The sequence below is a fragment of the Strongylocentrotus purpuratus genome, unplaced genomic scaffold (assembly GCF_000002235.5).
Source record: "Strongylocentrotus purpuratus isolate Spur 01 unplaced genomic scaffold, Spur_5.0 spur5_scaffold_4, whole genome shotgun sequence".
NCBI classification, from domain to species: domain Eukaryota; kingdom Metazoa; phylum Echinodermata; class Echinoidea; order Camarodonta; family Strongylocentrotidae; genus Strongylocentrotus; species Strongylocentrotus purpuratus.
This window is the reverse complement of record NW_022145610.1, coordinates 10,336,312-10,351,297: the sequence shown is the minus strand read 5'-3', so window position 1 is coordinate 10,351,297 and position 14,986 is coordinate 10,336,312. Positions and strand designations below refer to the sequence as shown.

At 38.2% G+C, this 14,986-nt stretch overlaps 2 protein-coding genes across 3 annotated transcripts in view; one reads left to right on the top strand and one right to left on the bottom strand.

Moving 5' to 3' along the window:
* LOC762572 overlaps positions 1 to 14,986 on the top strand; it is a 25,500-nt gene extending 10,514 nt beyond the window's left edge. Inside the window, exons 3-11 of the mRNA XM_030997439.1 lie at positions 3,677 to 3,769; positions 4,484 to 4,580; positions 5,253 to 5,344; positions 6,323 to 6,425; positions 9,495 to 9,686; positions 10,313 to 10,483; positions 10,795 to 10,924; positions 12,406 to 12,473; positions 13,667 to 14,986. Of these exons, the coding sequence (XP_030853299.1) occupies positions 3,677 to 3,769; positions 4,484 to 4,580; positions 5,253 to 5,344; positions 6,323 to 6,425; positions 9,495 to 9,686; positions 10,313 to 10,483; positions 10,795 to 10,924; positions 12,406 to 12,473; positions 13,667 to 14,074 (1,354 nt within the window). The 3' untranslated portion in view covers positions 14,075 to 14,986. The remainder of the gene's footprint in view (positions 1 to 3,676; positions 3,770 to 4,483; positions 4,581 to 5,252; positions 5,345 to 6,322; positions 6,426 to 9,494; positions 9,687 to 10,312; positions 10,484 to 10,794; positions 10,925 to 12,405; positions 12,474 to 13,666) is intronic.
* On the bottom strand, positions 584 to 2,720 carry LOC115929139. Of its 2 annotated transcripts, XM_030997443.1 has the most exons (3): positions 1,616 to 2,720; positions 1,289 to 1,501; positions 584 to 1,038 (listed from the first exon to the last, which is right to left on the bottom strand). In XM_030997443.1, the coding sequence occupies exons 1-3, from the start codon at positions 1,871 to 1,873 to the stop codon at positions 607 to 609; spliced, it is 903 nt and encodes a 300-aa protein (XP_030853303.1). In that variant the 5' UTR covers positions 1,874 to 2,720; the 3' UTR covers positions 584 to 606. The 2 variants fall into 2 exon arrangements, with proteins under 2 accessions (XP_030853303.1, XP_030853304.1); XM_030997444.1 differs by having other exon boundaries at positions 1,289 to 2,720.

The following is a 14,986-nucleotide window of genomic DNA, read 5'->3' as shown; positions in this document are numbered from 1 at the left end:
GTCTGCAGGATAACGTTTAGTTTCATGGTGACTGACAACTGAATCTCCAATTTGAACTACCTTATAGACATGTTATAATTACCAAGATTTCTCAATGATATTTTGAACACTTTAAAGTTGTAACAAGTGAGTAACATGAACTAATCAACTACTAGAACAAATGTAAAAACGTAGGAACCAAAAAATCTTCCACTCAGTAAACCTTTCATTTTGTTTCTTGATAAAAGCATCATGCATGAGTATATGTCAAAATGTCTAAATCGAGAATATCCATCGAAGCTCTCCCTGGAACTCAGAACATTCAAAAATCTGGAATATATTTTCCGACTTACATTTTACCCTTGCTCTTCAGTGTGTAGTTCTGGTTTACGTTTCAGAAAATATTATACCTCTGTTCCAAATGTATAAATAAATGGTTTTCTTGCCGAGTGGATTTTTAATAAAATTCCTTGCAAAGGCAACAACAAATAACAATTTCTTTTTTACTTTTATTTTTTTTTACCATGTAAGAATTAAGGTAAGTACTGAAAGAGTGTCCCGATATGGAAGACGTTAGTTTTGCAATCAGTATTGCTTTTTCTTAATCACCGGCTGCTGTTGAACACATTATTTTTCTTCTCCAAGCTCTTCCAGAACCGAGGAAACCATCTCATTACTACGTCGGGAGGGTGGGGTCGAAGCAGTGGACTGCTGAGAAGACGTTGGTATCGGTACAGGCACAGCTGAAGGCGCGGCTGGCATCCCAACATTGTTGAAGGATGGACTTGCTGGAGACCATTGATTGAAATTGGACCAATGACTATTGATTGGCCACTGGTTTGACTGCCATGACGAGGGTTGCTGTTGACATGGTTGAGTTGGCCTGGTTGGCTGTTTGAAATTGTGAACGAGTTGCAGACATTCAATTTGGAAACTGTGCCACGATTCCTCTGGAATTTTCTGCATATGGCCCTCCAGAAGACAGGCAAAATCATGGACGATCTTTTTTTGACCTGTCAAAGCAGCTGTCTGGCCCAAATTATCCGCTCTTGAAAGAACCTGAAAGGCATAAACAATATAACCAAATGTAATTTAGTAAGGCAATTAAAGTCAGGGTCTGATTACTGTCATTTACTGCCATATACTCAACAAATTTAGATCGATTGTCGAAGAATTAATTTTCAATGATACTTTTTGTTGTGAATTAATTTCTATAGTTTCCAAATGGAACTATTGAAAGCGGATCCGGCTTAGGTAATGTATTCAATTGTTTAAAAAAAAATTTTAAAAAAAGTTCTATAATGCCTACCTGACGGAGAGCATCGTCGAGGTTATTCTGCAAAACAGTACTTGATCGAGAAGCTGGAGTTCTACTGCCAGAAGTTCCAGAGGCTTCGGAGCGTGCCGACTTTGGGACCCGATCCTTCAACGGGATCAAGGTCTCATTATCCATATCTTCTGAAACTGACATGATAGAAACTTCATCATCTTCTCGTTCGTGCACTTCCCCTTCTCTATCAAACTGCAAGGTGAAGAAACATCAAAATGAAAATTATGAAAAGGGTTCTGAAGGTTATTTCAAGGTTATTCTAATATTTCAATATAACAATTGTGAATTGGTCATTTATATACCTACCGTGTCACTTGCCGTTGTCTTGCCACGAACAATGTGTTGCTTCAGAAATCCCCACGTGTTCACTATCTCATCATCACGTGTCGTTCTGTTGGTTTGCCCAGATCCACTTTTTTTCTCCTTGTTCAATATCTTTCCTAGCCGAGTTCGCTTATTTTCGTACAACTTCTTACACTGGTCCCCTACATTAAAAACAAGGAAAACAATAAATAGGCTATTTGTGTGGTGAAGTTTAACCCTAAAAATAAAAAATAAAAACATTTAATTTCTATAAAGGAAAATATCAACAATTATTGTCCCAGTAAATTACTTTCTTATTAACTAGTAATGCAGACAACAAAAAACAAAAGGAGGATTTTTAAAACATGGGTATGGAACTTAACTAACCAACCATCAAAATTGAGAACTTACCAGTGGCAGGTGGATCCAATAATTTACCGCCATTCGCCCACATCCTTCCCTTCGTAGCAACATTCATGTAATCTTTCTGGGTCTTATCATATAGTGCTGAATTTTCCTTCACAAAATCGGCTATTAATTGAACAGCGTCTTCGGTCCACTTGTACTCTGGGACATCCCTTTTAGATGTACGTGCTCTTTTTGTTCGCTTAGTTTTCTCTTCATGCTCTGTGTTCTCTGTCCCATCATTATCTGATGAGGAGGATGAAGCCATGATTTTGCTGCTGGCTCAAACAAGAATATTTTGACAAAACGCATCACGTGACTGATATGCGCGATCCTTGCGTGAAAGTGCGCGAAGGATGCGCAACCACTGCGCAAATTATGCGGGACCATGTCGTGAACTAGTCGTGAAGTGCGTGCCACATTCCCGGGGGTGGGGTACCCACTGTTTTTACGCCACGCACTGGCACGCATTGGCACGACTTGTTTGCGCATAGTTTGCGCACAGTTCACGCACTGCTGCAATGCGGGAAGTGCGTGGCAAAATTTTCAACATGTTGAAAAAAAATTTCGCTCTTCACGCATTGCCGCGCATTGCCGCGCATCGTCCCGCCCCTTCCCGCAAGTGTCCACGCATTGGCACGCATGATGCAATTTCAGTGCGTGAACTATGCGGGAACCGAAAATCGTGAAAGTGTCAACTAGGCATAAGCAATGCTAAGTATTAGCAGAAAGCAAAATGTATTCTCCAGTGCAGAAAGCAGTTTGCAGAAGTTGTTACAGAAAATAAATGGCATGAAGATTTCCAGTGGGTCAATAGCTACACTACATATCAATGTTGCCAATTTGAAGATGGAAAACTGATTAAATTTGCTCTTTTAAAGGTGAATTGCCGTTTAGTCTACAACCAGTTCGTCCACTTCCCAATCAGTCTATTCCCATATTGTCTACACCCAGCCCGTCTTCTATCCACATTTTGTCTACTTATCATTTGGCTAATGACCATTTGGGCTAATAGACATTTGGTCTAATCTCCATTTGGTCTAATCTCCAATAGGTTTACTACTCATTTGGTTTATCACTCATTTGGTCTAATAGTCAGTCTGTCTATGATGCCCAATTTGTCTTCTATTCTATATGGCATAATAATCATTTAATCATAGCAATAATAATCATCTAATGACTATTAGACCATGTGGTTAGTAGATTGGCTAGGTGTAGACCATATGGGAATAGACCAATTTGGAAGTAGATGGACTAGTTGTAGAACAAATGGCTATAAACCCTTGGAATGACCTTTTCTTCCATTAAGACATTCTATGAAACTGGTACAAGTCATGAATATCATGAGCTTAATCTTTATAAACACAAATAAACCAGAGTAAATTCACTTCTTACAAATACTCTCCTAGGTTGCAATTACAATGAAGCTGATCTTGGCCCTGTTTTATAAAAAGTTGTTTCAATAATAACTGCCCATCTATGACAAATCTGCTCATAGCTATTCAAATGTGAGGATTTTAGTAGCTTATAATAATTATTGTATCTTTTTATTGATAAAAAGTTTATGAAACGGGGCCCTGAATGTATCAAATGTATATATTTGTAGAATATATGTAGATGTTTAAATCTTCTTAAAAAAACACTTCATTTCTTTTCTAGCCTTGATTTCACCATGAGTCGTCTGGTTGTGGAAACCATTATACAGTTCCTGTATGGAGGTGCTGCCAGTCTTTCAGATGATGTTAACCTCAGGTAAGCTTGGGAAAAAAGTTTTGAAGTTTGAGCACCAATGAACGCAATCTTGAATATTGATTCATTTCATTTTTAGGGTTACATTAACCAAGTACAGTCAAACTTAAGGCCATGCTACCCAAGGGAAAAACAAAAAGTAGCCACTGTAGAAAGGTGGCCTTTCTAGACAGGCTCTTTAACACATGTTTCCTCCTAAAGGGAAGTGACCACTAAACACAGGTGGCTTTTGTAAAGAGGTGGCCTCGAAGACAGCATTGATTACAATATAATTTTGTAGTATCTTTATCTACTAGAATTTGAGAATACTGAATGTTTATACTTGACAAATGGTTATTTAAAGGTCCTTGTTTTGTGCTGTTTACCTGTGTGGGCTATAAACCTGGTTCAGAAAACCACTGTGCAAAGTCTATGGAGTGGGAATGAGGAAAGTATTGCGTGTGACGAAATGAAGCGCTACAGTACGTAGAAAATGGTGGTTATCATATTTCATCATATTTCATCATAGTGCCCTAGTTTGTTTGATTGGATCCTTGAAATAATGATTCTGTTAACAATATCCTGATCTTCAGCTATATAAGTAATTAAATTTTCTAGTGAAAGTTTGTAGCTACGACCTTTGCATTAAAAAAGAACTTGGGTTAACATAGTCTTACATTGTTTTTTTTCATTAAATTTGTAAAAAAATATGCAATTTTTTTAAATAATCTTTTGCAGAGATCTCCTTGGTGCAGCTGATATGTATGGGTTAGAGGGATTGAAAGAAGTCACTGCCTTTCATCTCAAAAGAGACTGGTGTCATCTCTTTCACAAGGTGAGCATTTCCATCTTCATGTCAGTCATAGAAAGAAACTATACTAATCTGCTCTTTGGTCGGGAATTTAGAAATTTTTCATAATACATGTAGATCAAGTAGCAAAAGGAAGATTATGCTAAGATAATAATAATTATTATTATTGATTAATTTAGTATTTTGTGTCACCTGTTCCTGGAAGGGGGAAGCAAACAAAATCACTGCAACCCTTTGGTCCCTCCCGATATGAATTCATTTCTGCTCATGACAATATTTTATTGAATTCTGATTTCTGATGATTCAATGTATGTACCAACCTCCAAGCAAGTGTCATGTATTATTGATGATGAAAAATGTTGTGATGTGGCAGTTGCTATTGATAATAGTATTCTTCACTTTTGCGATTTATTTACTGTTACAGATACAGCTACAGTACTCATTCATTTAAAAAAAATCAATCTAATTTGAATTTCAAAAAGTTATCATATGAATCTTATTGTAAAATAAAAAAAGCACAGAAGTTACTCCAAAATCAAGTTTACATTCTTCAAATTTATCAAGTGTAACATTCTGTTTGATACGATTTTCAACTTTTTAGTAATCAATGAAAAGGTCAGTAGATTCTGTGTAAATGTAGTACCATCTACAAGTCTTTCATTGCCTATGACTCAATATCCTTGTTGTTTCTTACAGCCACTGTGTGCTGAGTGCTCGGCCCTGGTACCACATTGCTATGCGTTAAGTGAGAGTTTTGGATTGCCTGACCTATCTCAAATGTGCCTCAGGTAAGTATAATATATAATGATTAAAAAAATTCTTAATGTGTTTCAAATCATTGGATAATCTCATTTTGTGATTCTGGGTAAATCTATAAATTGACATCCATGTCTCTAGTCACTGGCTATTTTATGTCATGTTATTCAATATCCCTGTAATATATGTTATGTTTTGCTTATTTCATTGTTATTTTGTATGTTACCATGTATATACAGGACCAATGTCAATAACAGCTTTGGCTAATATTGTCATCCCGTATAAATATTTGTAAATAGATAAATAAATATATAATAATAATAATAATATATGACATTTGTAAGGTGCCGAATCTGCTTCAAATCTAATGCTCAAGGCGCACTTTTGAAAAAAAAAGAAGAAAAAAAGGAGATCACATGAAAGCATCTGCGTTATGTCAGTCGAGTACACAGGTTCATAATTTGTCTACCAGTAAATGATAGTAGGGTGTTACATTTGAATATCAAAGTGATTAGAAATAATAAGAAGTTGGTGAATGGTTATTATTAAGTTCCATTTATTGTTGATACTTGAAACTACTTTTTTTCAATTGTGAGTATCCTTGTGTGTTGAAGAATGAACAGTGAATTTTATTTTGTTAGAGAAATAAATATGAGAGCAATTGTAAATTGTAAATTCGCTACATGAGCTTTACATTTCTGAAAATATCTGGTACACATTCTATTAAAATTATCAAAGCAAACTGTTTTGAAAGGTCAAAATGTAAACAATAGTATAAGATTTATTACTTTGTATCAATTTTAAATGTTGTATGTAATCATAATATGATTCCAACAAGCAATGTTCCACAGTAAGGCTTTCGATGTCAAATTTGTAATTAAACCGGCCTTCTACCAAGTGGAAACATTGAAGTGATCACTTTAATAATCCTTAGTTACTCAGGCCCTTGGGTAGGATGTAAAGCTGTAGGTCCCCTAATTTTAATCATCGTATTTCATTCTATGCCCTAGGTGGATGTCCAAAAACATGGACCGTTTCTGGGTCCAAAAGACATTCTCCAATTTACCTCCAGAGATGCATGAAAAGTGTTCAAAAGATGTCATGGAGATTTTGGTAAGAACAATGTACAGTACATGGAGAGATCAATGCTGAGAATATCTTCTCATGGACAAGTACCCTTCAGACAACTGAACACAAGTAGCCCCTCAGGACTACCATAAATCTCTTGTGTATAAGAAGCACCCCTATTTTGGGGGCTAAAAATTAATAAATAAATATAATTTAAATTTTTCTTCTTTAAAAGGGCCTTTATTTTACTGCGAGGTGCAGTTGAAGGCACCGATTTGTGCTTGTGATCCTGTCACAAATAATAGTAACAATGTCATTTTTAAAACTGACGGACAAATTTTTCTCTAAGTCCAAACAGAAATCCGGCCATACAGGTAGTGTTTTTCTAGTTTCCGAGTGGTGAGTCGACGCACCATGTATGACTGAGTTGGGCAACATTGCCAGGCACAGAAGAAATTTTGTTTGTTTTGTTTTTGTACCTGTGTGTAAGACGCACCGCAGACTTTCAATTTTTTTTCGGCATGGAAAAAGGTGCGTCTTATACACAGAGACTTACGGTATTACTTTAGTATACAACCATGCCTTAAAAACACCCTAGTTTAATACCCAAAGCCTAGCAGCCAAGGGGTGATTGAATCAGGGGAAATTCTCAAAAAAAAGAACTCTAAAGTTAAAGAGAATATATGGCTTTGTTTGCCAGGCTTCCATCTTTTAGGATCCTCTGATAGCTTAAAATGATTTTAAAAGATACTTGATTTGGACTAGGGCTTCAGACAACTAGATGCACTAATGCAAGGGTCACTCTGTGGCCTGGACCCACCCTCCTCAGAGGTCGCCAAATATCGACGTCGACTCGACGCCTAAGCCTGACCCTGACCTATTTGTTGTTGTAGTGAAGTCCTAACGTTCGTTTTTCTTCATTGGGTGAAGCTTTACTATACAAATTGATGAAATGTGTGAAGCTTTGACGAGTAATTTGTTTTTTCTGGTGATGTGACATCGAATCCAATCGGTCGCCTTGTTTGTTCAGGTGATGTGACATCGAAGCCACTACCGGTCGCGTCGAAAATATGTCGAAATCATGTCGAAATCGTGCGTTTCAAAACAACTATTTAATTTTTATTCCGGTCACTCATGCACTCGCATGATTCATCAAAACCGTTTAGCATTTCTCGCTCCGGTTAACCGTTATTTACATACATTTTGGAATGTGCTAATAGCCGATGATAAAGATAATCAAAGAAACCGCAGTGTAATATTACACCCTGGCCGCTGCGCGCTAGCTTTCTGGCAGCAGTTATCCCCATGAATGAATTTGTAAACAATAAAACAACCAGCCCCCTTCTCTCTTTTCTCACCCTCTTTATTTCCTTCTCTCTGCAATGTGTTCATCGCTCATGTACCTTTTCTTATTACTGCACTCTCAGCTCACAACTTTCTAAATGTTTACACATTCGATGGTCAGTTCCTCTCACATCCCTTCTCCCCCGAGTCTCTCTCTCTCTCTTTCAATATTAATATCCATCCCTTGCCGACTCGCCCCCTAAAATAATGTTCATATATAAATAAAATACAAAAATATTGATAACAATAATAATTGAAGTTTTGGAAATATCAATCAACAAAGTCTTGGATATTATTTGTGAGTAATTTAAGTTTTTGATCATTCTTCAATTCAGCCGATTAACACAGCCACCCTTTCTTACTTCGATCTTCACTCATGTCCCTGCCTCGTCCATGCTAGGGACATGCAGGGACATGCTAGCCCATATGCATGCTCTCTCAGTCACACACACATGTACACACAAACCTCCGGCGCCCAAATACACTGTACATACACACAGATGGAGAGCTCATGCTTGTCACATGCACACATGTGGGCGTGGCTTCTTGACCTCCCACTGAACTGGGTACGGGTACGGTGAAAGCACGCGCGGTCACCAACCTGTAATTTATGCTGGTATCAAACTCCACCCACATAGCTAGAGAACCTTCCTGATTGGTCACTAACTTGGATCAGCTCATTGCAGGGTGTGTCTTGGGTGTGTGTGATACACACTTCCACATAATTTCATATGGCAATGATACATGCAGGGAGCTCTCTCCCTGACCATGTGCAAACATTGCATTGCAAAGGCATATATAAACACGTCACAGATCAGCTATCTTCACAGAGTAACTATGCAAGGTTAATCATGATATCAAATTCAGATGAGGAATAATAAGACATGTTTTATGTTGTTTATTACTGGTCTCTGTTTATCAGGATGACCCAATTTGTGCCATAGTCCGGGGCTGGGAATGCTCAGCCCGACAGTCTGAAGACCAGCAGGGTTCCGAGCTACAGCACTATTAAAAATACTGTATTTTCACTTTTTCAGATTATTATTAAACGGTTAAACGAAACCGTCCGTATACTTTTAACGGTTAACCGTTTAGCACAAAAACCGTAATGACTCAGGCTTAGGTGAAACAGTGGTGAAGCTTGAACTATGCAAATGGCCAGTATGGTGAAACAGTGGTGAAGCTTCAGACCGGCCGAAAACTTACAAAAGTGAAGCCTCACCTATGGAAAACTGACACAAGTGAAGCCTCACCTATGTAAAACTGACAAAAGTGAAGCATCACCTATGCAAATAATTCAAAGGGTGAAGCCTGGACTAACACATTTGCTGATAAGAGTGATGCTTTGCCTTTGTTTTTTGTAAAGCACATGAAGTGATGGTGAAACCCTGAGGTTACAAATAATTGGCTCAGGTGAAGAAAGGTGATGACCTGAGGAGGGTGGGTCCAGGCCACAGAGTGACCCTTGCATAAGAAAAACATTTTACATTGAATTAGTGCCCATAAGCGACACAGCATTGTACCTACATTTAAATGTATAATGGTATTGGGTACAGTCAAACCTGTATATAAACACCGCTCAAGAGAAAAATGAAAGTGGTCTTTATAGGCAGGTGGCCTTTATGTACAGGTTCCTGTAGTACAGGTTTCAATGAGAAACCATATTCAACAGGAAAATAAAGAAAAGTGATCTTTATAGACAGGTGGTCTTTCTATACAGGTGGTTGCTAAAGCAGGTTTGACTGTAGCTGTATTGTTCTCTTTTTTCAGAACGGTAAAAATGCTATTGAGGTCTTGTTCCAACTGGATAAAATCAAACTTGGCCTTCCTCTAGGCCACAGCTCCTGGGCCGAACCCGCCAAGGAGATCACCTCCAAAACATGGAAACAAGTCCTGCAGTTTGCAGCCAGCTACTTTCACGACATCGTTGATGGATCAATGTTTGAGGATAAATATCTGAAGGTAATTATATCCTTCTTTGCATTATGTCAATTTTAATAGTATTTATTCATGTCCACCCCCCTGAATTATGAAACACTTCTTGGTCATAGGAAAGAAGGGGAGGGGGCTACAGAGGCTCTTGGGTACAATGAAGCCCCTTATATTGTTTTTTTCACTGCTAAAGTACCAAGTATGTGTGTGCCAAACATACAAGATGAGGGAGTGAAAGTGTTTAATAAACCAAACTTTGCATCTTGGTAGTAGTGTGTATGTCAGTGCACTTTGACGCCATATGACCCCTGTGACCTCCTTCAATACTTACATGTATCTTGAGGGGAATGGGATATGGGATGGAAGAAGTTTTTTATGAATCTGGTGTTAAGAAAAGCTGGTTTATTTTGGCGTTCAAAGCAGAAAGGTCAATTACAATATGACCTCCTGTGACATCTGAAATCCACTAATGCTCAACTTAACCTTTCCTTTGTGTATGGCATGGGATGTGGAGGAAGTTTGTAATGAATCTGGAGTTTAAAAGCTGGTATATTATTGGTGTTAAAGCAAAAACTGAAAGGTCAATTACAATATGACCTCTTGTGACCCATGTGAACTCCACTATTAACACTCTTCTTGACCTTTCCTCCATGTAGGGCATGGGCTGGAAGAAGGACGTGATGGAGCCATTGTTCAGGAAGGTGGTTGCCGGACTGTCGCTGGGGAACGCCGATCTGAACTTCAGGGCCGTCTGGCGACTCTACAAGAGGGAGAGAACAGACAAAGAGAAGGAAGACGGGAAGACGCCAGAGGAGGAATGGAACCCAGTAAGTAAAGCCTGTCTTATGTCTTAGTTCATGGGAGAATTCAAAAATGGTTTGGAGAATTTACTGTTAGAGGGTGTCGCACAGTGACGCCTTCAAAGAAAATCATAAATATCTTTGTGGTTTGAGAATTTTTCAGGATTTTTTGCATGTTAGAGGGTTAGTACAGTAGAAGGAATATATAGGGTAACATTTCATTAAAAAATTACGCAGTTTCTTCATCAACATTCAACAATGTTACCTAGTCACTTTGATTGAACCATTGAGGTTCATATGCAATCGTATGAAAACTGACATGTTTTTCTTTTTGGTAGGATGCGTATACAGCTTTTGGTGGATTCTATGATAAGATCTATAACTACGTGGTGAGCAACGCAAGTTACATCGTCAATACAGAAGTCTTTAAACAATTGCCTGAAGATCTTCAGAAACAGATAAGAAAAGGTGAGAATCTGTATGATATGCACGTCATATCCTTTGTATAGTCAAACCTGCTTTCCTGACCAACCGTCTCCAAAGACCACATTTTATTGTTTCCCTTGAAAATGGTTTCTCATTGAAACATGTACTAAAGGAACCTGTCTACAAAGACCACTTTTAATGTATCCCTTGGGCGGTCGCTATAGACAGGTTTGACTGTAATATGTCCAGATCGTTTTGTTCTGTTTCGTTTGAGTTCCTTATTGTTGATATCATTACTTTATTCAAGTACAGTAAAATACAGACAGAGTAAACATATACATGTATGTTTGAAAACATGAAAATCATTTAACCATGTAGTGATGTAGACATGATAATGAGAAAGTTGCAATTCTACCAGGTCCATTTGCTTATAAAGACAGGCATATACATCAAATTCATGAAATTAGTTTGTAATCTGGTAGACACGCCTCTGAAACTCCCTACTCTTTGTGTAACTGACAAGCTAGAAAGCTTTAAGTCAGGCCTCGATACCCATCTTTTCAAGCAAATGTGTAGTACATGACTATTGGAGAAGCCGGCGCCTTTGAATGTTTGAAACAGATAAATGGCGCCATACAAGTGCTGTGGATCATCATCATCATCATAATCTTACATGATGGGCTGTAGACCGGTCCTTTCCTGCTGTACAGTGTAATGAAAGACGCTAAGAATACCTGTTTACTTTAGTTGTATGAGGTTTTGGGGTTCCACATTATAGTTATATTAATCAGGTACTCGCTTTGGTCGTTGTTTGTTAGATTTGTTGATTTGCCCCATCTGCGTGTGTGTGTGTGTGTAATTGGGTTTTTAATAGACGTGTATCAATCAGATATGATTATTTACGTCTTTGGACCAACCTTTAACGTCACCATCCGAAAGACGTGACTCAGCTTCGAACCTGCGTCCTAGGCTGAATCAGTTTGTCACTTCCATTGTTAGCTGGATTACAGGCACATGCCACAACGCCCCGTTGCCCCATCATTACTGCCTTTACTATCACAGTACAGTTTAATAATTTCCTGTAGGTCTGCTATCAGAGTTTTGTTTCTTTCTACTTTTCTGTGGTGGGCGGCACAAACTACTACAGTGTATGTTTGTTTCAAATGGCTTATTTGTCTTAGTTTAAATGATTTAAACAAACACATGAACATGTAACTCTCCTTTGCTGTTCCATAGGATTGGGGAAATACCCGCTTTTCCTCTGCATTTCAAGAATGCCAGTGTGGATAAAGGAAGATAACATTGTCGTGTTTACTCTTCAATCACTACAAAAATACAAATATCTTTTATAACCAAATCTGTTCTGCAATCCTGCAAAATATACAGATATAGACAAATGAACACAAAATGACTTGCAGTATAATAAATGCTTTATAGATATTTCAGGATTTATACAAAATCGGGCTGAACCAGAGAAAGCTGCTGTGGATTTGAAATTATTTTTGTTTGTTTTCCCTCTGCAGATGCAGTTTATGTGGATACAGGCATGTCCAAGACACTTAAGAAACCTGTTCTCTCCAGCTCGCAAAGGGTAAAGCATTCCATTTGTTTGCCCCATTTTACATTTAATTCTCTTGCTTTCTGTTTTGATGATATAATCAATTTTGTATCTAGCTCATATTACATATTCAATAATATGCTATGGAAATGATTACTGTGACTTTAGTTTAGTTATGACACTTCTAAGGTTTTGATAAAAATTAGGCTTATGATTACCGTACACCATGTGAGAGGCGAGGATTGGGGAGTCCTGAAAAGGACTGTTGGTAATCTTTCTTGTGTATATATAGTCCTAAAAAGGACTGTGGTAGTGATAGATGGACTGGTTTAATCTTTCTTGATCTTATAGTTTTAAAAAGAACTATAGCGCTGTTATAGGCTATAGTAAGAAGAGGATGGATGGGGTAGGAGGGGCTCGATGTTTTAAGTTGTGGTACTTGAGTAGAGAAGTCTGTAGATTGACTATATCAGAGATACCCAGTAGTGAAAATAAGACAATGTGATAATGGGTGACTATTCGGTGGCCTGTTATACGAAAACATGTTAGAAGAAAGCCATGTCTATAGTAGAGATTTCTTGTACATGTATCTTTTTGAGTTCTTGAAAACTTCTTCTTGATTCATAGCTGGCACATTACGACACCTGCGCTCCATTGTTCTGTCTCATCTGTTGATATTTCGTTGTTTTGAACTCTGCTTGTTTGTATGACGTGGGCAATTCCTTTATTGATCACAATTGAGTGTGATATCAATTGCAACGCTATTCATAAGAGATATACAACCTTTAGGCAATCATCATGCACAGAGTCCTGCGCGGAGCAGATAAAATGCAAAAATGATTGTCGCCTCGTAGCTGTGCCCCTCACCTCGTTCTAGAAGTAGGTTTGAGTTCAGGGGAAGACACTCCGCTCATCAGACAGAACTTGAGGTTCTGTGTGTAGGAGAGTCACACCCTATGCATGTTAATACGCTACACATCTCACAAAGAGAAGGGTGTAAACCCGATGTAAAGTGTGCCTGTATACAAAACTGGTAATTGACATACAGATCTTAATGATAGGCTGCATAGCTCTTTCAAGATTAACATTAGAAGCAGCCTGCAGTTGATTGGAAGACTTCTGATGTGAAGCAATTACAACTCTTGATATCGCAGGGCCCTGATGGACTTTCTTTTGCGGGATTTCCCCGGTTCTGATGATTTTGTTTTTCATCTTTTACTTTTCAGCCCAAGTCTGCTCAGGTGAGGAGGACACTCTCCCATCCTCTCCGAGCTTCGTCTCCTGCATCCTCCACCTCCTCGGCCTCCTCCGTATCATCTGCCCCATCCTCATCCCGGAGAGGAGGAGGAGGGACTGGGTCAGCAAGGGGTGCAAGGGGTTCATCGAGGGGTGCAGCAGGTTCATCAAGGGGTGCAGGAGGTTCGTCAAGGGGTACAAATGGTCCGGCTAGAGGTGCAGAAAGTGGGTCTGCAAGGGCAACAGGTAGGGGTGGTGCAGCAGGCAGAGGAGCTGATGGCTTAGCAAGGGGTAATGGAACTGGTAGGTCTAGGGGTGAAGAAGCAGGGGCGGCTGGTGTGGGTGGAGCTCAGAGACCAACAAGGCCAAGGGACGGAAGACACCCTCCTGGGCGTTGAAAAATAAAAATAAAAACAAATAAATATGTTGATCCATAAAGATGCATTCCCAAAACTATTCCGTTGGGAGCAATATATGTAACATGTAGAGTACAATTGTAAGCAAGCTAAAATGTAGACATTGAAATGGAATATGATGGGATATGACGTAATGATTCATGTTTGATACAATGTATCCATGATTACTGTATATGTACATGAAGTGGGACAACTATCAATCAATCAGTCAATCAAATGAGTTCACTACTTTGAGTGTACCACATGAAGAAATATCTGATAATCAATATTATGAAATTGTAGAGCATGATATGTTTTATTGAATAGGATGCAGGCATGGCACTTTCATGTTGAATATGTTTGGTTTGTTGTATAAATATATGAAATGTTTGGAAAACATTTTATTTGCAATGTATGAACTATGTTATTGGTAAAAAGAAGAACGTTATGTTAGATTTTTATACATTTTTTGATGTGTGCAATTATACCAAAGTTTGTCTTAATTTGCTACTTAAACCTCCACTGATGCAATATATTTCTGTGTGATTTTGTAAATATTTGAGAAAGACCAATTTATTTTGTAACTTTAATTTATATGAATTTTATAAAAAATCAACCGGTTTGGTTGCTTGGATATGGTATGATACAAAAATGTACTCATTTGACTGGTCGGTCAATATATCAGTGAAAAAATGACCGGGATTGAAATGTTATGATCCTTGCAATCAACATCATGTGATGAGCTATGGACCAATCACACCTTTGTAATAAAAGAGCTTTCTAATATAACAAATGAGGAATGATACTGCATGCTTATTAAAGGGAAATTCCAGGGGTCGTATTCTGAGATTTATTTTAAAGGTAAAGACCAGTATTGGAAACGCCCTAATTTCAAAAAATGAAATGGAAGCGCTT

Excerpts from the sequence above, each read along its gene's own strand:
- LOC115929139 (XM_030997443.1), bottom strand. The coding sequence starts at position 1,873 with ATGTTTTTATTTTTTATTTTTAGGGTTAAACTTCACCACACAAATAGC. Across the intron at positions 1,502-1,615 it reads AGACAACGGCAAGTGACACG|TTTGATAGAGAAGGGGAAGT; the intron begins GTAGGTATATAA and ends TTCACCTTGCAG. Across the intron at positions 1,039-1,288 it reads TCGACGATGCTCTCCGTCAG|GTTCTTTCAAGAGCGGATAA; the intron begins GTAGGCATTATA and ends TATGCCTTTCAG.